The sequence below is a fragment of the Phoxinus phoxinus genome, assembly GCF_949152265.1.
Source record: "Phoxinus phoxinus genome assembly, chromosome: 9".
Taxonomy (NCBI): domain Eukaryota; kingdom Metazoa; phylum Chordata; class Actinopteri; order Cypriniformes; family Leuciscidae; genus Phoxinus; species Phoxinus phoxinus.
Window position 1 is genome coordinate 30,216,079 of NC_136884.1, and position 21,757 is coordinate 30,237,835.

Consider the following 21,757-nt stretch of genomic DNA (forward strand, 5'->3'; position numbering starts at 1 on the left):
CCTCAGAAAGAGCTTTTAGCACTGGTGGCAATATTGTCACATGCCAAAGGGCAACTCTCAAGCCAGATAAAGTCAATCAACTGGTTTTCCTCAAAATTTGTGATTGGGATCAGTCATACTTTACGTTCTTAGGATACATACGAATGTGAAAAAATTGTTCTAAAGCTGCTAGTTTAAAAGAGTCAGGAAGGATTCAGAAGTTTGCACCTTTGGTTGATTGTTTTGGTTCTGTTCTGAATCACATTGCACTTTAAAAAAAATACTTAAATTTTGTATTTGACTTTTCTTTATTAAGCTATTATAGTGTTGTGCTTTACATTTTGAAACAGATATTTATTTGGGGATTTATGCTAGCTATACCATAAATATAGTCTGCTCTGTACTGTACTTACATTTATAACTAGACCAAGTTAATATTTTTTATTTAAACATTTTTATTTAATCTTTTTAAAATAAACAAACAGCAGCAGTTCCAAAATGTAAGCTTGCTTATCTATATTTTTCATGCTAGATGCAACCTCACAAAAAGAAAAAAAGCTGACATGGGGTCGTTTGCTCAGGGTCTGTTACAGCTGTTGCCATGTTAGATTTTTTTTTTTTTAATGTTCATTTTGTGATGAGAAGTCTTTGATTGTAATGCAAGTCCTGTTGAATGTTCTTACTTTGCACAATTGCACTGTGATTTCCATAAATATGATAACAGATAACTTGATTAAAATATGCTCGAAAACGTACTTTGACAGTCTGTAATTTTTTTTCCCCCTTTTATGTTTTGTAACCTTGGCTATATTTTTTAAATGTGGATATAAGTTTTCCTGTATTGCGGCTCAGTAATTTGCAAAATAGTCGTAAAAAGCATCATGAAATAGAATCGTGATAAAATCGTGAATCGTGATTTTTCCTGAAAAAATCGTGATATGATATTTTTTCCATATCGCCCACCCCTACTATGCCAGCACATGCATAACTGATGGGCAATCATTGTAATATTGTGCATGCATAACAACAACAACAACACAATTTTTACAAAGCCACAAAGGCACATATACATAATGTATCATCACTAAGTATATAAACAAAATTGAACTAACATCTGTAAAATAGTGGGTAAATATGTACTTACTCTTTCTGATTTCTATCTGTGTTGCTGCGTGCCCTCCTAGTGCGAGTTCCAGTTGATGGTGAGAGTGAGCAAGCTACATTCCTTTAAAAAAAGTTGAAAACTATTATTACCATATATTTTTACAGAGTACTATTCCAGTACATGCATAACTGATGAGCATTAGCATGCTAATAACAAAGCAAACATATGTAACATTATTAACCAACCTCCAACTATAAATAATAAAGTCATACGGGCTCATATTGTATTATAAGTATATAAACAAAATTGAATTAAAATCTGTAAAATAGTGAGTAAATATGTACTTACCCTTTCTGATTTCCGACTGTGTTGGCGCGTGTCCTCCGAGTAGCAGGTGAAGGTAGTGATGCTGCAGCTACATTCCTTTTTTTTTTAAAGTTGAAAACTATTATTACATAAATGTTTCAAATTATAGTACCATTAGTCTATATGTATAACTGATGTGAATAATGGTAGACGCGTGCTTTGCGTGTCAATGTGCCATTACCGGAGATAGCAAACCGCAAAGATTAACACATGTGCGCGCTTCATCAACTCATTTACACATTTACAACAGATATTTGCGAGCGCACACTTTGTTGATAATGTGGCAGCATAAACACTATAGTCAAAATATAATCTAAACATACATAATATTTTTTAAATATCAGTTTACATATCATACAGCATATAGCCGGCTAGACCATTTAAATTTAACTAAAACCTGCCTATTAAGATATATTTTAAATTGCAATACTCTGAATACTAGTATATGGCAAGTCTGGAAATAGTCCAACCAGTAAAATATGTATGTTTATAAAAAATTGCTTGTCAACTAAGTTAAACTAAAAGACTTACTCTTCCGGCTGGATCAAGTCGCTCTTAGCAGCAGATTCAAGCAGTTGTAGTTCTGAAATTGTGTTTGTGCTAGAAAAATGTCAAAGTAAAAAAAGAAATGGGTAACCCTTTCTATGAAGCCTGTATTTATTCTTAATGCATTATAATACATATATATTTGTGGTTATAACTTTTAAGAGTGTAATGCAAAGTAAAGTTTTAGGTTCCACAAGGTAACCTGGAGAAGGCAGAAGGATGACGTTCCGAGACGTACAAGTAGGACGCAATAAAAATCATGGTTTGTGGCTTTATACAACTCTTCTATTTTCTCTTCCAGCTTGGAAAAGCATTATCAGTCCAGAACTGGCAGCAGATCATTACAGATGACAGTGGCTGAAAAATGAAGATGAGCCTAAATTAAAATAGACACCGGGGAAGATGTAGAGGAGCAACAAGACTGAATCCTCAACTTTCACAAGGCTCTCAACATAGACTGGGCCAGACCATCCCATCTCAAGATAAACTACAGGGTACTGTAACTTGATGGACAATAAGCTGTACATATGATGTTTGCATTGTTGTTCATATTACATTATTTCATTACATGTAAAAGAGCATTGACTGTCTACTCACTGATTTCTTGTTTTTTTCCCCTTTCTTACGAATCTAAAAAAAGATTCTTATATACATTCTGAGCATCTACTGGTTGTTTATTAAAAACGAAGGCGTAGCTTGATGAGGCCGAATGAGCGTAGAATAATGGGAGTTGACATCTTCACCCTGTATATACAGTACAAATAATAAAAGAGATGGCAGTTGCATGTATTGATGAAATACATATTTGAATACATGTTATCCAATGATGTGCTGAAAATATTAGGAAACTACTAAAGATTATGAGACTTTGTGGTAAAAGGTAAAACCTTGGGTGAAGAAACCATTTATGCCAGATATACATTTATTTAAAATGCAAACAGTGACCAATATGTGACCCTGGATCACAAAACCAGTCACAAGTTGCACGGGTATATTTGTGGCAATAGCCAACAATACATGTTATTGGTCAAAATGAAAGTTTTTTTTTTTATGCCAAAAATCATTAGGATATTATGTAAAGATCATGTTCCATGAAGATATTTTGTAAATTTCCTGCTGTAAATATATAAAACATGTATTTTTGTGAGTGAATGCAGCACAATCGCGAATATAAATGCACAACTTTAAAGGAGATTTTCTCAATGTTTAGATTTTTTTGCTCCCTCAGATTCCAGATTTTCAAATAGTTGTATCTCGGCCAAATATTGTCATATTCTAACAAACCATACATCAATGGAAAGCTTATTTATTCAGCTTCCATATGATGTGTAAATCTCAATGTAAAAAATTGTGCAATGTGACTGGTTTTGTGGTCCAGGGTCATATGATTAAATGTGTCAGTAATGAAATGCATATAAATGTCAGTGTTATTTCTGACTTTAAAAATGTGGACATATAAAGTTAATTTGAGTCTAAAAATACCTGAAATAGGTATAAAATTTATAAAAATGATGATTGTCCTAGAATCAGTAGATTTATTTTAATGAAATCTTCATAATCTCTCAACAGTTAATGACATTGTTGTTACTTTTCCCATTTTAAAGCCTTAAAATAATAAACAATGATAAAGTAGCCATAAGAAAAAAAGTTTTTTTGTTTTTTTTTAGGGTTGACGCTAAGGGGGGGGTCTTTGCGAACGGTCAATTGGACAGCTTTTTACTGTAATTTTACACCATTTTTTTTAACAGTGCGGGTGGCATAAGGGTGAGTAAATGAGAGGATTTTCATTTGTGGGTGAACATGTAATGCTGATCTATGGCAGATTGAAGAACCAGCAGAATTGATAACTAGTGGATGAACCGGAGAGACACTGGAGTGGTGTAAATCTCAGGGAAAGGCTGGTGCCTGAACTGTGGATGGGACAATTAACTACTGTGCCTGTAGATGTGAGTCTAAATGGAAAAATAAGTAATAAGAAGTATTTCATTAAGACACAAAATAAATGAAGTGACTGCGTTGTGTTATTGCTTTAATCTGTATTTTTTAATTGTCACTGAACTGTATTTTTAACTTATCATTGTGTTATCAAATGTATTTCACCAATACATTCAGCTCTAAAAATTGTAATCTTTTATTTAAATTTTTTTTTATGTAAATTGCTATGCACTTTTGTGATTTTAACCAGAAGCGTGTGAACAGGACTTTTAATTTGGTATCCGAGTGTGACGTCATAAGGCGGTGCCGCGCTTCTGCATCTGTTGTGATTCGGCTGAAGAAAGGTTAGTGTTTTAAGCGATAGAAACCGTTTAATCGTCTTCAAAGTTTTAAAAGCGTTGCATAATGATTTAGGCACTATTAAGTGTAACATTGCATTATCTTACATTAACGTGGTGTGAGTGAGCAAAGTAACAATGAAATCTCGTGATTAACAAAAGGTGCGTTTCAATTCGGTCACTGGCTAGCAGTGAATCAAATACTTTTTCAAAATGATAAAGTGATTCGAAGCGCTATATTTCTATTTATCTCGATTTCTGCAAATCATTAAATAACTAATCTGCTTAATATATAAAGTGTATTTATAATGTGCTTTCTTTTAAACATCTGTAGAGTGCTCATTTTTGTGTGTGTAATAATCAGGTGAATTAACTCTGACTGACTCCTTAACTGGTTTGCTCAACTACTGAACTAGAGCTGGTTGAGATGCTCACAGAGATTTAGCTTGGACTTATTTTTCTTTCTGTTTATTATTTTTCTTTTAAACAGGACAAACACACAGAAAAACTCCTGGTGAAGCAACTGAGGTCCACGTGACACTATTATAAAGATGGCGTTTATTAAAGTGGAGAGTGAAGACATGAAAATTGAAGAAACATTTAGTGTGAAACAAGAAGAAACTGAGGAACAAACAAAGATGCCGTTTTTTAAAGAAGAGCGTGAAGACATGAGGATTGAAGAAACATTTAGTGTGAAACAAGAAGAAACTGAGGAACAAACAAAGATGCCGTTTTTTAAAGAAGAGCGTGAAGAAATAAGGATTTTAGAAACATTTAGTGTGAAACAAGAAGAAACTGAGGACCAAACAAAGAGGGCGTTTATTAAAGAGGAGAGTGAAGACATGAAAATTGAAGAAACATTTAGTGTGAAACAAGAAGAAACTGAGGAACAAACAAAGATGCCGTTTTTTAAAGAAGAGCGTGAAGACATGAGGATTGAAGAAACATTTAGTGTGAAACAAGAAGAAACTGAGGAACAAACAAAGATGCCGTTTTTTAAAGAAGAGCGTGAAGAAATAAGGATTTTAGAAACATTTAGTGTGAAACAAGAAGAAACTGAGGACCAAACAAAGAGGGCGTTTATTAAAGAGGAGAGTGAAGACATGAAGATTGAAGAAACATTTAGTGTGAAACAAGAAGATACAGAGGAACAAACAGGTTAGTTTCATTCTCACAGCTGAACTCTGTCATTTGATCCCTATTAAAATGTTCAGTTGAGGGGTGGGCGATATGGCAAAAATATCACATCACAATTTTTTTCAGGAGATTCACGATTCTTGTGACTGAGCATTAGCTACAGCCAAACTAATGTCCCTATTTTAAAGGCCTTAGGTAATAAAATAGAATGGCAGACATAAAAGTGGTGAAGATACAAATCTTTGTCATTATTTTCTTAAGAAAATTAAGAACAAAGATACACATTACATACACAACTTAATATACAAATGAAATAAACAGTGCTTTATTTTTTTCAGCTACAGTAGGTGTATTTTAGCATTGAAGAAAGTAATTAAATGAACTAATATGAAAATAAAACACAACATAGACTTCACTGTATAGGCTAAATTAAACATTGATTCTTATTAAAGCTACTATTAATTAACTATTACATTTCTCAGTCAAGAGCAGTGAGTGATTTTCTCTTTGTTTTTTGTTGTTTTATTAACATTAAAGGAATAGTTCTCCCAAAAAATTAATTTGTCATTTACTCTCTCAAGTTGTTTTAAACCCAAATAAATGTCTTTCTTCTGCTGAAAATAAAAGTTATTTTGAAGAATGTGGGTAACCAAATAGTTGATGTTCCCCAGTGACTTGCATACTATATTATTTCTCTTCTATGTAAGTCAATGGGGACCAGCAACTATTTGGTTAGCCACATTCTTCTAAATATCATCTTTTGTGTTCAGCACAAGAAAGAAATTAATACAGGTTTGGAACAACATTAGAGAGTAAATGATGATACAATTTTTATTTTGGGGTGAACTATCACTTTAAGGACAAGCGGCAGCATGTTTACTATTAGGGCTACTGTCTCTTTAAGACCTGCACGCGGCGCGTCTAATATACACGCATTTGACAAGCAGATTTTCTCTCAATTTTCTCAGTTTGCTGTCTCTTTAGACATAACCAACTTTGTTTATGTAAACCGTGTGTATTTGACAGTAATAGCGCAATAAGACTCGAAAGATAACTTGGTCCAGTAACCAGGTGCTGTTAGACAGGCTTTTAGTGCTACGCGTACGCGCTCAGAAAAGCGCATTTTAGAACAGCTAATCAGCACGCGAATGAAATGTTTAACCGGCAAGGCTTTAAAGCACTTGCAAATAATGAACTGCAGTGTCCCGTTCCTCTGTGTTAACATTTGATGTGAATATACTTCGCGTTGTACAGTATGTTGAGACGGAGGCGCCAGAACTGCATCACGATACTACGATATTTCTTCAAAATCAGATCGTGGAGACATTTTTAATCGTCCACAATAAAAAATTGTGATATCGCACACCCCTACTTCAGCTCTACAGAAATAGTGATATTTTTTAGGGGTGCACTGATCCGGTACTGTTTGTTTTTCCGATACCGTATTGGTTTTGTTCCAATACTGCCATTTTTTGCCGAATCGGGTATCGGTCAGACGAGACCGATCCAAATCCGATATTGTGCGTACACTCTTCCGTGTTTTGTTAGACCACACAAAAGGCACAAAAACATTATAAAGCACCATAATGTTTTTGTTCAGTTTTCTGAAACCATTCCATCGTTTAATGTGAGGTGCAGCCCTAATCTGTACGATTAATGGAAGTGAAACCGCACGCGATTTGGCAAAGGCTGCGGTTATTGTATGCGCAGCTTGTCAGTGAAGTACGGCTCTGTGACCAGTAGTAAATCTGCTCCATCTGAACACCAGACACTTCAAATATGCCCTGCCGCAGAAGTAGACAACACGCGTCATTCCAGAAAATCCCTATGGGTATCATACTATCGCTGAAGCTGAATAAACAGCAGATTGAAATGCTTTGATTTTTTAAAATAATGTTGTCTCTTGTTGGACAAAGATGCTTCCCATGTTTGGAAAGATGTTTGACGCGTATAAGCGACTCGCACTCGCAGTGCTTTCAGATGGAGCAGCATTTACGACTGGTCACAGAGCCGTACGTCACTGACAAGCTGCGCATAAGAAATAATAGCAGCCTTTGCCAAATCGTATCAAGCGCAATTTCATGTTAATGCTCCAGTACAAATTAATATTTAAAGCTGCAGTCTGTAACTTTTTTGGGTTAAAAATGATTAAAAATAAATTTGAGCAAGCACAAACCAGCCAGTGTTCAAAACTATCTGCTTGCCTTAGCTCGATTCAAAACGGTAAGCTTGTAATAATGTTTTTAATTCCAGTGGTACTGGTGGATTTCCGCGGGAAATTCGAGCATGTCTTTGCATCATTACCTCACTTCTGTACACATGAAGAAGAGTCTCGGCTAGTAGTCTATATTGCGTGTGAGGATGTTGGAGGTACTTGATATAATTAAACTTATCAATTTTATGGCGGATCCAGAAAGGTTCAAACGACAATCACCAGTGACAACTGGAGATTCACCCGTAAAACGCAAAAGACTTCGGACTTCGGAGTGGCTACAGAAAAAAAGAGACTGCAACCGGGCCCATGCGAAGACGAGGATAAACATCGGCAGGGCTTTTGAAAGGTGGCGTGATCTCCGTGTTTTGAAGGGGTTCAAAACGGACGCAGAGACGGCTTTTTTTCTGCTGGACAGGTAAGACATTTAAACGGTTCAATTACGTAACAGTAGCACACTTGCTCGCTTAATTCATACAGTTACAGAGTTTCCTTTGTTGTGCCTTTATGGTAAATATAAATAAATAATATATAAATATAATTTTGCCAAAAGAAGATATTTTATTTTAAATAAATGTTCATTTTAAAGCAGCCTACTTCAGTGTGATGTTACCATATTATCATGCTTAAAGGGCATATTGCAGGTTAGAGTACCCAGTGACCCAATGTATAGAACAATAATGTAGGAACTAGATTTAAATATAAACATATACTTATAAAACGCTATTTAGGCTTCTGGAGTCGTTTTTGTGAGAGAATTTTACTTCCGCATTTAAAAACCGCCAAACCGGAAGTGACGTAACATGAGGGAGAGCGGACAAAGTAAACAATAGGAAAGCAATGACAGTTCGGACGCTGAGGAAATTGTAGCGTAAATGTTTACTCGTATGACGGACCTCAGCCATATAATTATGAGCCTGATATGAAGCCAAGAGAGTAGACAGGCCAGGATTAGACAAAACAACGGTCAGAGGAGACACGAGAACAGTGTTAGCTTATAGATTTATTCACGTTAGCCGACGATGTGTATACCACTATGCTCAGATCACAATATTGTACAGATTATTATCATGTATCAGGCAAAAGTAAAGCTAGTATTTAGACCCTTACCTGCATGTGTTGTGTATGTCAGCCAATTGGAGACAGTTTCCAGAGGAAGAGGGACATTATAAAGGCTTTGAATGGCCCCATTTGGTGATAATGAATAAAGAAATAATCACAATCACAACTGTCTTACTGTATAACAACTTTATATGTAGAAACAGCCAACACAAACATTAAAATTCAGAGTTCAGATTGAAAACGAGCGTCATGTTTCCCGCCGGTGGCCGACCCACATTCTGACGGCGGACCGGGCGACCTGATGAAAGAGCCGGGACAGTGTGCACATATCGCCGTCATCATATAACGTTAACTCATCATAACGCCGGGATTATAATCATGCGGTCTATAGTGAACGCTACACACTACCGCATCAAAGCAGACGCAGAAGTGAAGTCCCGTCTCTTACCCTGCACAAAACGCACACAAACACGGAAGATAGCACCATCCTTTTTCATGTTCGGAAGCATGTGGACTCGATGTCCTGACAGGCCATAATTTACAATCATTTATCACGATAATTATTAATTGAAATACAATAACCACCGAAAACACACTGAATCACGACCGCTTCAACTGAATACCAACCTACTCTGCACTGAGCAAACGCAGAGCCCGGCGGCAAACGACTCCGTCGTGACGTGATATGACGCGATAGTTTTTTTCACTATCAACACGGTCTGGTTCCTTGACCGTTTTTTTTTCAACACGGTCAATGAAACTGTCACGTTTTCTACTAAATTATTGCTATTATATATTATATAAACTATTGCTGATTACTTACAAAGCACTAAATGGTTTAGCTCCGCAGTACTTGAGCGAGCTCTTAATGCATTATAGTCCTTCACGTCTATGGCGATCTCCAAATTCCGGCCAGTTAATCATACCTATAATATCAAAATCGACTGCTGGCGGTAGATCCTTTTCCTATTTAGCACCAAAACTTTGGAACAGTCTTCCTAACATTGTCCGGGAAGCAGACACACTCTGTCAGTTCAAAGCTAGATTATAGACACATCTCTTTGACCTAGCATTCACATAATGCATTATAGACTTCTACAACTCAATGTTGGGCTGCATAGATTAGGTCAGCCGAAACTGGGAACACTTCCCATAAATCCTGATGTACTTGTTACATCTTAAGAAGAATGGCATCTACGCTAATTTTAGTGTCTTTGTTTATCCCGAGGTTTTCCCGCAGCCTGCCGGATCCAGGCCGTATCCAGATCTGACGAAGGACCTTCGCCTGGACCCGATGACAACGCAGTGCTGAAGTGCCAACTAGCCTCTCCCTATGGAGGATCCCTTGACCACTCTACAGATAAAGCATTGTTGAAAATTTGCGTATCTACCCCGTAGTGATAAAATAAAATTCTGTATCAAATTTATAGGCAGGACAAGTAGTTTGTTTAGGCTTGGTTTGTAGAGAATTACAAACATGCGCACATATATTCAAACGCACATAACTATAGGATTAATTCTTGATGCGCACGTGAGCGCCATCAGTGTTTCTCACAGCTTCGCGTTTAAAGTCTGTGTAGAGAGAACGGTGTCGTCTTAGCGGCCCCTAATTTAATGACAAATTATCCTTTCGATGGAAGTGAATAAATCAAAACTAACTTTAGCTGGAAAGTAACATTATTCAAGAACCACTATAAAGCCAAAACAATCTGTTACCTTAAATTATACGTTTATCTCTGTAAAGCAGCTTTGAAACAATCTACATTGTTAAAAGCGCTATATAAATGAAGATGACTTGACTTGACTTGATTGATTCACTTCCGTCGCAACGATAATTAGTTATTAACGTAGGGGCCACTAACACACCACCTGTTTTAACACAAAACTCTTAAGTTATCTCTACGCAACTTTAAAAACGCTAACCTGTGAGAACGCTGATGGCGTGCACATGCGTATTAAGAGTTCATTCTATGGGTATGCGCGTTTGAATATATGTGCGCTGGCATGTAGTCCTTCTCTAAAAAAAACAACCCTCAACAAACTACTTGTCTGGCCTTAAAATGTATAATACAGAATTTTTATTGCTTCGGCGTAGCCACACGAACCGGAATTATTCGTTATCCCGCGTTATCCCGACAACGCTTTATCTGTAGAGAGTTAAGGGGTGGGAGGGAGGCTTTCACAGGGGAGGGACTAGTTGACACTTCAGGACTGCGTTGTAGTTGCGTCCAAACGCAGGTCCTTCATCAGATCTGGATACGGCCTGGATCCGGCAGACTGCGGTAAACCTCGGGATAAACAGAGAGACTAATATTAGCCTAGATGCCATCCTTCTTGTGATGTAATGAGTACATCAGGATTTAGGGGAAGTGTTCCCGGTTCTGGCTGACCTAATCTATGCAGCCTAACATTGAGTTGTAGAAGTCTATAGTGTGTTATGTGTATGCTAGACCAAAGAGATGTGTTTTTATTCTAACTTTGATTTGAGAGTGTGTCTGCTTCCCGGACAATGTTAGGAAGACTGTTCCAAAGTTTTGGTGCTAAATAGGAAAAGGATCTACCGCCAGCATTCGATTTTGATATTCTAGGTATTATTAACTGGCCGGAATTTGGAGATCGCAATAGACGTGAAGGACTATAATGCGTTAAGAGCTCGCTCAAGTACTGTGGAGATAAACCATTTAGTGCTTTGTAAGTAATCAGCAATATTTTAAAATGTATACGATGTAATAGGGAGGCTCTGGCAGCCCTGCAGTATTTCTCAGGTGAAGAAGTCTATTCTATTAACACTACACATTTGACAGATTTGTTGTAGGAAAAAACAAAATGGTACATTTCCCCGACGTTGAATCAAGGCACATATGAATGACAGGAAACATTGCTGGCTGCATGTCATTGATAAAACGGCTAGCGCTATTGGAAACGTCTCAACCCATATTCTCTGAATAGGGAATGAGCCTCTGTGTAGCAATGGGAATGCCCTCGGGTGGTGCTGATTGTCCGAACCTGCATAGTAACACGGCAATTAATTTGCTGATGGCACGGGCACCACCTTAGCAGTGCTACGTCACTCACGAAGAAGCCCCCTTCGGAAGTGAGAGGAGCTTGGTAGCAAACCAACGTCTCTGTTCCCTATTCAGAGAACACTGAAGCACAACATTGAAAATATCCAAAGAAATAGCTTTACATAGCACGGGCCAGATAAACCGCTTCTGAAGAAGATAATCTGAGGTGCGATTCTCTGAGGTCAACCATCGGTCAAACGGTCATCGGTTAACATCCCTAATCAAAATATAAGCAATGAAGGTCTAAGGCACATTGAACACACTGATCTAAACATAGAGACTTGAACAGTCACTCTCTTTTGTGCCATTTCTGCAAACAGATCCTGTACAACTGAACAGTCAACCATTTATTTTAGAAAAGCACAATGTTTTGTTGTTATTGTGAACGTACACAAATAAAAGTAGACCCTTTAAATATCAAATTTAAAAATATTACTCTAATCTGTGTTTTAGTTTTTTTTTCCGCTCTTAAAAAAATGCAAGTGATTTCCCCCCAACTCTTCCACTGAAAGTTTTTTTAAATTAATAGACAATCTCAGTTCCGGGAGGGCCACAGTCCTGCAGAGTTTAGTTCCAACCCCGATCTAACAAAATATATGAGGGTCTTTCACAACAGAGGAACATTTTCATAGTTCCTGTAACTATTGGCGGAAAGTACCCGTTTTACGGTTTGTTGTCACTGCAGAAACTGGGAACAATTTTAGCTATAAGAACGCCTTTTGGGGGGACTAAATAAGCTCCTATTTCAGAGTCAGGGTGTAACCCAGCACAATAGGAACTACCAGTGACGCAAATGTACGCTGATTGGCTGAACGTATGCAAAACGCAGGCACCCGCCATTTGTAAATAACCATGTAAACTGCGTATAGGATCTAGCATACATGTTTGTTTAGTTTTTTTGTTAAAGTTTTACATGTTCTTTGCTTTGTGGCATTAAACTGTGATTAACTTTTATGTATTTTTTCTGCTTTAGACTTGATGCCGTTGAATGAGGAGAGTCAAGATCTGAATGATATGGAAGAGAAAGATCAGTACAAGACACATCATGATTTGAAAAATCCAACTGAAGAAAAATCTTTTAGTTGCTCACAGACTGAAAAAACTACTTCACGAAAAAGGGCTCAAAAGACTGAAAGATATTTCACCTGCCAACTGTGTGAAATAAGTTTCAATAAGCATGGAAACCTTGAAGTCCACATGAGAATTCACACTGGAGAGATGCCTTTCACCTGCTCTCAGTGTGGAAAGAGTTTCAGGCAAAAAGCAAACCTTAGTAACCACATGAGAGTTCACACTGGAGAGAAGTCTTTTACCTGCCAACAGTGTGGCATAAGTTGTAAGCAACAAGGAAAATATAGAATCCCCATGAGAATGCACACTGGAGAAAAGCCTTACAACTGCTCTCATTGTGGAAAGGGTTTCAGTGCACAAGAAAGCCTTAAAGTCCACATGAGAATTCACACTGGAGAGAAGTTTTTCGCCTGCCAACAGTGTGGCATAAGTTTCACTCAAAGAGGACACCTGAACAATCACATGAGAATTCACACTGGAGAAAAGCCTTTTACCTGCCAACAGTGTGGAAAAAGTTTTGTCCGAAAAGGAATTATTGACCGGCACTTGAGAATTCACTCTTGAGAGAAGCCTTAAGCAGGCTAAATTGTTATTTTTCTGTTGTATTTTTCCTATTGCTTTTTTATTTATTTACTGAACTTTTCAACTCACTGTCGTTTGTTGAGTCTACACTTAGGGCCCCCAGAAGTCTAGGACCAGCACTGATTTTGAACTTTGTTTTACCCCTAAACGTAGAAAGAAAAAGGAACTTTGCCATAAGTATATTGTGAAGTTCTTTTTTCTTGTCAACAAACAACAGTGAGTTGAAACGTTCAGTAAATAAATACAAAAAAGCCATAGGACATTGAATAAATGAAATGTAAAAAAACATTGTCTTCACTGTATGAATTACGTATATATTGATTCTTATTAAAGTTAATAATGTTATTCAGTGAAGAGCCTTGAATGATTCTCGTTTGATCAACAAAGTGACAGCAGTCTAGTACACGCTGCCAATTTCATAAATGACATCGTGTTCGCTGTCAAGTACACGATGTCATTTAAAGACCAATTTAAAGACCATTTGTTACCTTGTTACACTTGTGGTATTCTGTGTTGAATAGCTTATAAATCAGTTGTTATGCTATATTATCACCCAATATTGGATTCAATCTTTTTGTCAACTTGTTCTCTTTCAATTAGGACTGGTTTTATATTTCTATTTGCATCTCATTTGACAAGCTGCCCATAAAAAATATAATCACAGCCTTTGCGATTTCAAAATTGTGATATGCCAAATCGATTTAAGTGCGATTACATGGAAATTGTGATTAATCGTGCAGCCCTACCTGCCAGTCTCATCTTAACTTTCTGTCTATATTTTGGCAATAGATGCATAACATTATGATCTGATTTTAACTAGGTCAGGTCTCGATACTGCTTCAAAGTCCCCAAGAATAAACACCGGCTGGTCCACAGACCTCTCCAAAGCGTCACTGAAACATTTTATTTTATCATTCGCTTCAGTGTTTTTTGGTCCTGTTACATAGACAAGACTTGACGTAATCTGCCCAATCTCTTAGGGGAAATAGAAACGCTTTATTGCAACCGAGATGATCTCATAAGCACGGGTACAACTCTTGTCCAATATTTAATATGCATTGACCAGTTATTGTCCAAATATAGTCCAAATATAGACAGTCCACCTCCAATTGATTTTCCCGCTGCTCTATTGCCCGATTCGCTAGGTCAGTATTGCGGTTATTCTCGGTCAACCAAGTTTCTGTTAGGCATAATAAGTTACTGCACTTAAACAAATATTTTGTCTTGACCTTAATAGTTAGTTCTTCAAATTTGTTATTTAGGGATCGTACATTAGAAAGAGTAATCATAGGAAAAGGGTGATGGGCGCCTTGTCTGCGCAATCTGTTTTTAATGCCACCTCTTGAGCCCAGTGTCTTTTTTATATTTATGCTGTCACTTTCCTTTGTCCCTCCTTTTATATGGATAGAAAATGTCTGTCTAGAATTGCAGGTGTTACCAAGGAGTGTCAATGCTCTCTTAGTGACAATAGAAATTACTGAGAGTAAATCCTCACAGGTGCGCCCTCACCAATCTCTTAAAATGCACGTAAATGTAGATTTTCCAGAGAACTCCCTTCTCATTTCTGATCTTCGACCAAGTCATCAACCACATGTGCATTATAACGTATTAAGATAGGACTGTTAAACAGATTGTAAACTAAAGAAGACGGATGGTAGTGGTGAGTGCTCAGGGTCTGGCATTGTCAGCGTTGTCAGTATAAAAGTTTGCCATCATGTCAAAACTAAAAGTCCCACACAACAACCAGAGAGGCAGGACTTAAGGCAAACATTACTTCTGAGTTCATATTGGTGGTGCAAATGCAACCCTCCAAGAACGGAGTTTGGCACCCCTGGTGTATAGGATCTAACATACTGTACATGTTATTAGTTTTAATGTTTTATGTTTCTAAATGTTTGTGCTTTGTGGCATTAAACTGGGATTCACTTTTATGTCTTTTTTCACCTTAGACCTGATGCCATTGAAAAAGGAGAGTCAAGATCGGAATGAAATGGAAGAGAAAGATCAGTACAAGACACATCATGATTTCATAACTGAAGGAAAGTCTTTGAATTGCTCACAGGCTGAAACAACTTCCGCGCGAAAAAGGGCTCGAAAGACAGGGAATATTGGTAATTTCACCTGCCACCTGTGTGGACTAAGTTTCAGAAAGCATGGAAACCTTGAAGTCCACATGAAAGTTCACACTGGAAGGAAGCTTTACCCCTGCCAAGAGTGTGGAGTAATTTTCAGTCAACAAGGAACCCTTAAAGTCCATATGAGAATTCACACTGGAGAGAAGCCTTTCACCTGCTCTCATTGTGGAAATAGTTTCAGGCAAAAAGGAAACCTTAAAAACCACATGAGAGTTCACACTGGAGAGAGCCCTTACACCTGCCAACAGTGTGGAATGAGTTTCAGGCAAAAAGGAAACCTAATTTACCACTTGAGAGTTCACACTGGAGAGAAGCCTTACACCTGCCAACAGTGTGGAACAAGTTTCACTCAGAAAGGAAACCTTACAAAACACATGCTCATTCACAACAGAAATGCCAATGAATAAAGAAAAGTAAACATTTGTACATTAGTGTTTATGCAATTGCCAGACCGACATTTAACGTACTGATATACTCATGAGATCGTGTTACACACTTAATTTGTAACAACAAGATCTATAAATGATATGAAACATGTTTATGTGTGATGAAAAGTTAAGACTTTAGATAAGGGGAGGCAGAAAGCTTTGTATAATGATTTATTAATGCGTTTACTCATGTATAACAGGTAGAGTTAGAGCTACAATGTAAGTGCTGATTGGTGAGGGTACAGACAGCTGTCTTCTCTGACACACATGGAGTCTTTAACCACTGTGCACCTGATGTGAGCTTCAGTGGAAGGTAAAACTGGTTCACATTATCACTAGATCCCACACAGAACAAGTCTGTGCTGAAGAGTGAAAGGACATAACCCACTGCAATCCCCTGACTGCAAGTCATTCATAAATGTTTATTTGCTTGAAAACGAATAAATTAATTTTCTTTAAAACATTGCTTTAACACTTGCATGTTTGTGCTTTTGAACACAGACATGCTTAGAACTTCACGATGCATCAATAAATTATATACTGATGATTTACCATTGGTTTGATAATCATTTGTTCATTATTAATCATTGCTTGAGATAATGATGCTAAAACAAGTTTGACATTACTATCAAGTGATTATTAATATATCAACTAATAACTTCTACTAATGATCTGTGTTTATATATTTCATGATTTACTAATTTTTTTTAGATAACTTTCAACACATTTGTAAATCATTGGCATATCACTTAGTAATCATTTATGAATGTATAGTTATGTTTTGACCACTCACTCGGCCGACGGGGGACGCAACTGAGTCATTAATTCACTACTCCGTTATTTCATAATCACTTGCTTAAAGGTGGGGTATGTGATTCTCTTTTTTTGTCCATTTATTCAAAATCACTTGAAATCCTATTCCTAACCCACTTACAGCCACTGAGTTCGAGGCACTGAAATGAGAATTAAGCAATTTAATCATCTGTGGAACCAGCCTGTTCTCACCCAAATGCGTCTCTATAGCACGCAGTGTGTTTATCGTGCAATTTATACGCGAAAATGAGTTTTTACGTGGATATGATACGCAGTTTTGCGCGTGCATATGATACGCACTTAATTTCGTGATATACACACGCACCCCACACCACTAATCCTACCCAAGCTTATAATACACACGCACCCTACCCCACCCTAAACCCAACCATGTGCTATCCATGCGTATACTATGCACGTAAAAACTCATTTTCGCGTATATATTACACGATAAACACACTGCGTGCTATATAGACGCATTTGGTGAGATCGGGTTGCAAACTCCAGCCAATCATTTCCAAGACCACCTAGAGTCATTGGACAGTAAGTCTGTCAATCAAACGGTCGTACCATACCCCTCGCGCGCATACTCGAAGCTTGTGCAACTTACCGCTGAATGTTGTGCCATGTTGACGGTGTTAGCAGGTAAATGATGACGTCAGGCAAAAACTCCAACCTACGCTAGCCTGTCTCGCTCTCGTACATCTGAGTTTTCGCTCGTACATGATTGCGCGTCCATGTTCTTCGAACGGGTGGAGTCAGGGCCAGCGTTGGAGGAAAGAAGGTAGGACCATTTGAGTTGTGTATTTTCAAAATATGCCGGCCGTTTTGCAAATCCCATACATACCCTACCTTTAACCAACACAAATATTAACATTGCAGTAAATATATAGTGAATGCGACTAACTCTTAACGAGTGCTTTTGTATTTGCTAAAATATTAGAGGTGCACCATTTGTATAGGAAAATTACTGATAGGGATGGGACGGTATGAAAATTTCATATCACGATTATAGTGACCAAAGTTATCACGATTATCAATATTATCACGGTTTTGTTCAAATGAGATGGAAATGACTGAAAACACACTGTCACACTGAAAACATTTGAACAAGTTTTATTTTTGAAAATCAACAAATACAATTAGCAGCTATATGCACTTTAAGCATAAACATTAAATGAACATTAACATAAAGCCCTGAGAGGTATAAGTTTTCCTAGTGGAGGTTTTAATGAACAGTACCTTAAATAAGAACATCAAATGCACACATAAAAACAACACAAGTAAAGCAATCTGTGCATCATGTAACAACAATACAACCATATGTAAACAAATCAAATGAACAGCAATCATTGGTTGTCCGTTCTCTTCTTCTAAAAAAAAAAAAAGTGCAGCTGAGCTGAACTAACATCCTGTTATATATGCATCTTTGTTCACTTGAGATTGAAATGCAAAAATGTCAGCATATTTACTTTGTCTGGTTTAAGAAGTGCTCTTTGAGGAGAGACAATATGCCCGCTGGCACTGAACACTCTCTCTGATGGCACGCTGGTTGCTGGGATGCACAAAAGCTTCCTGGCAAGGTCAGGCAGCTCTGATGCATGGCCCCTCCACCACATGGATCCTCTTCTGCTGGAATTGGGGGCAGAGACAGGTAGACTTTGATTTCTCCTTTCACACTGTCTTCTAGAGTGGTTAGAATCTGACCCTCTTCACCTCTTTGCTGCCTTGTTAAAGTAATCCTAATCAGCAACCCGGTTAGGCCTTTCCCCTCCGATGCTGCTGCTGGAGGTGCTGCTGCTGGTGGAGGTGCTGCTGCTGGTGGAGGTGCTGGTGAAGGTGCTGCTGCTGGTGGAGGTGCTGCTGCTGGTGGAGGTGCTGCTGCTGGTGAAGGTGCTGCTGCTGTGGAGGTGCTGCTGCTGGTGGAGGTGCTGCTGCTGGTGGAGGTGCTGCTGCTGGTGAAGGTGCTTTGAGGTTCTTCCCTGACTTGTGCAGCCAGCTTCACAGCTTCCTGGACACAGTCAGTTTAAATTTTTGAAGCCTCAGACTCATCTAAAGCACTCCTTTTGAAGCGGGGGTCAATGAAACAAGCCATGTTCATGACTCTCTTTGCCTTCTCTGAGTATCTATTTTTGAGGTCTTCTCTCATTACATTTTTCATCTCCTTGGTCAGGGGATGTATCTGTGTCCTTTTCCTCCAAAATATCAGAATTCATGTGGTCCAGGACAGGCTTGATTGCTGACAGCGTTACTCGTGTTTCTGAAGCAAGTGCTTCTGTTAACTTGCTCAGAGGTTCGAGGAGCTGGCACAGTTGCTCCATGACAGTTATTTCGGTATCCTTGGGCATTAGATGCCATGTTCCTCCTTCTCCAGCCAATGTTGCACAGACTGGTTGCTGTTGACTAAGAAAACGCTCAACCATCTTGTGTGTAGATCCCCATCGAGTCACCACATCATGAATCAGAGCCTTCTGTGGCATGTTGAGGGCAGCTTGTTTTTCACGCAGTTCTCGCCTTCTCTTCCAGCTCCGTGAGAAGCCCTGGACCAGAACGGCAGGCCTTGACTGCTTTTTCAACTCTCTGAATTTTTAAAGCCTTTGAGATGGCCAGGTTCAAATTATAGCCAAAGCACCCAAGCCATTGTCTGTGGTTATGCAGACCAGGTCTTTTTTGTTGATCCCCCATTCTTCCAGCATGTTCTCAAAAAACTTGCTGATGTTTTGAGCTGAGAGATCTTCTGGGAAGAACTGAGTTTCGAGGCAGTTTGATTCCAGTTGCCAGTCTGGGGTGAGGTAATGGATAGTGATGCTTATGTAGGGTTGCTTTCACTAGTCCAGAGGTCAGTAGTTGCAGCAAACCATGTTCCTTGAGCTAACAGCAGCTGTGACCTGGTTGCACAGGTTTGGTATTTCAGTTTTGGAAAAATATTTTCATGATGGCGCTTTGTAGTGTGCTACAGCAACTTTCATCAGCCTCAGAAAACCAGGCCTCTCAACAATTTGAAATGGCATCATGTCCTTTGCAATGAAATATGAAATAGCTGCAGTGAGGTCTCGTGCATTTTTTGATGTGGGTGCATACGCAGTCTGCCTTTTAAATGCTTGTTCAAGTGTCTGTGTCACAACAGTAGATGAGGAGGGAGTCGAGGGACCAGAAGCATCACTGGGTTTGCCTGCTTGACGCCCACTCTGTAAAACAAAGAAATAGCAAATGTATTATTATCATTAATGATAATAATATTCACTCACTTATGCATGTGTGTGTATGAGTGTCAGGGTGACTAAACTATTAGAATACTTATAATGACTGTTGTCAATAGCAATGCATTATAACACAGTGCGGCTCCATGTCTCGAATCACCGCGGGCGCGATCTCTGGTTTCATTTCAAATGTATGTCTTGCGTCTCAGTTTTTGATTGTATTAAAAATTCAATCACAGTAATTTAGTATTAATAATACTATAATATTGTTGAAGTGATCATATTATCTTGACGATTGTTTTGTACACTGTAACTTGCATAATGGATTTATAAACCGGTAAGATTTAAAAACATTAATCACAATTCAATATTTCAGCTGTGTGATAAGTTTACTGTGAATGAATACAATACATTATCCCTTAAATGTCACTCTTAATAGTTTGAACATGTTCGTTCGTTATGGCTCAAAGCCACTTGCTGTAAATCTTTTCTTCGAGGAAAGCTTTGCGTTAATTAAAGTGAGATAATGATAATATTTCATCTCTAATCAATATTTTTTGTCCAAATATCTGCCCAAGTTAGTTTTGGTATTGAGGTGGCTGAAAATTCTCCAGAGCGCTGTCACTGCCTTCCGCCATGTCTTCTCGTGCAAAAAACAATGTTGCATGCGCGCGCCTGCGTCAAACTGATTCTGGCTGGACAGGATTTATCACGAGTTTTCAAAATCACGATAATCAAACACGGTTGTTATGACAATAAAATTTTAAACGATAATACTAACCGTCAGGACCTTTTATCGTGGTTAATCATGAAACCGGTAATCGTCCCATCCCTATTATAGTGCACATAATATAGTGTTATTATGCCAAAATACTGATTTATTTAGTTTTAAATGAAACCATTGTAATCCTTAAAGTATTCCCCCTTTTTCAATATGTAATTACTAAGTTTTTTGACGTAGTTACTGGATTTTTGTATCCTGATTACATAATACTAATAATCATTACATTTATATAGCGCTTTTCTCGGCACTCAAAGCGCTTTACATAGAAGGGGGAATCTTCTCAACCACCAACCAATGTGCAGCATCCACCTGGATGATTGCGCCAGAACGCCCACCACACACCAGCTTACTGGTGGAGAGGAGACAGTGATGTGGCCAGGATGCCGGGGGTTACACCTCTACTCTTTCGAAAGACATCCTGGGATTTTTTGTGACCACAGAGAGTCAGGACCTCGGTTTAATGTCTCATCCGAAGGACGGTGCTCTTTGACAGTATAATGTCCCCGTCACTACACTGGGGCGTTAGGACCCACACAGACCACAGGGTGAGCGCCCCCTGCTGGCCTCACTAACACCTCTTCCAGCAGCATCCTGGTCTTCTCAGAAGGTCTCCCATCCAAGTACTAACCAGGCTCAGCCCTGCTTAGCTTCAGTGGGCAACCAGTCTTGGGCTACAGGGTGATTTGGCTGCTGGCCATAACACCGTTACATGTATTCCGTTACTCCCCAACCCTCATAATATTCATCTTCTTCTGCCTGCACCGCACCCTGACAGAAGAACGGAGCAGCCAAAATGGACAACAGGGCTATAATTGTCGCTATTGCTCAAGAGAGCACAGATTTCCTCACCTTCGTGGTGAACTTTGTTCGTCGAGCTGTCACCAGCCCCCTCGACGATGAAACCCTGAAGCTGCTTTTCTGGATCGGGGCCAATTTATCGATGGAGAGCGTTGCGCCCCGATCTAGAAAACAGCCAGACCCAGGGAATCCTCACGTCAT

The 21,757-nt window shown here is 38.5% G+C and overlaps 1 protein-coding gene across 3 annotated transcripts; it reads left to right on the forward strand.

The window, feature by feature from the left end:
* The first annotated feature begins 1,751 nt into the window (after nt 1–1,751).
* LOC307004275 (uncharacterized protein) lies at nt 1,752–16,587 on the forward strand. 3 transcript variants are annotated; one of them, XM_079623371.1, is made up of 7 exons: nt 1,752–2,082; nt 2,298–2,490; nt 3,745–3,942; nt 4,185–4,431; nt 4,760–5,427; nt 7,820–8,036; nt 12,719–13,821. In XM_079623371.1, the coding sequence occupies exons 5-7, from the start codon at nt 4,821–4,823 to the stop codon at nt 12,735–12,737; spliced, it is 843 nt and encodes a 280-aa protein (XP_079479497.1). In that variant the 5' UTR covers nt 1,752–2,082; nt 2,298–2,490; nt 3,745–3,942; nt 4,185–4,431; nt 4,760–4,820; the 3' UTR covers nt 12,738–13,821. The 3 variants fall into 3 exon arrangements, with proteins under 3 accessions (XP_079479497.1, XP_079479495.1, XP_079479496.1); XM_079623369.1 differs by lacking the exons at nt 1,752–2,082; nt 2,298–2,490; nt 3,745–3,942; nt 7,820–8,036; nt 12,719–13,821 and adding an exon at nt 15,348–16,587 and having other exon boundaries at nt 4,174–4,275; XM_079623370.1 differs by lacking the exons at nt 1,752–2,082; nt 2,298–2,490; nt 3,745–3,942; nt 7,820–8,036; nt 12,719–13,821 and adding an exon at nt 15,348–16,513 and having other exon boundaries at nt 4,257–4,431.
* Nucleotides 16,588–21,757: the final 5,170 nt, after the last annotated feature.

Bases quoted from the DNA above. Each gene is read 5' to 3' on its own strand.
- LOC307004275 (XM_079623369.1), top strand. From the start codon at position 4,821: ATGGCGTTTATTAAAGTGGAGAGTGAAGACATGAAAATTGAAGAAACA. The intron at 5,428-15,347 runs GTTAGTTTCATT...TTTTCACCTTAG, and splicing joins AGATACAGAGGAACAAACAG to ACCTGATGCCATTGAAAAAG.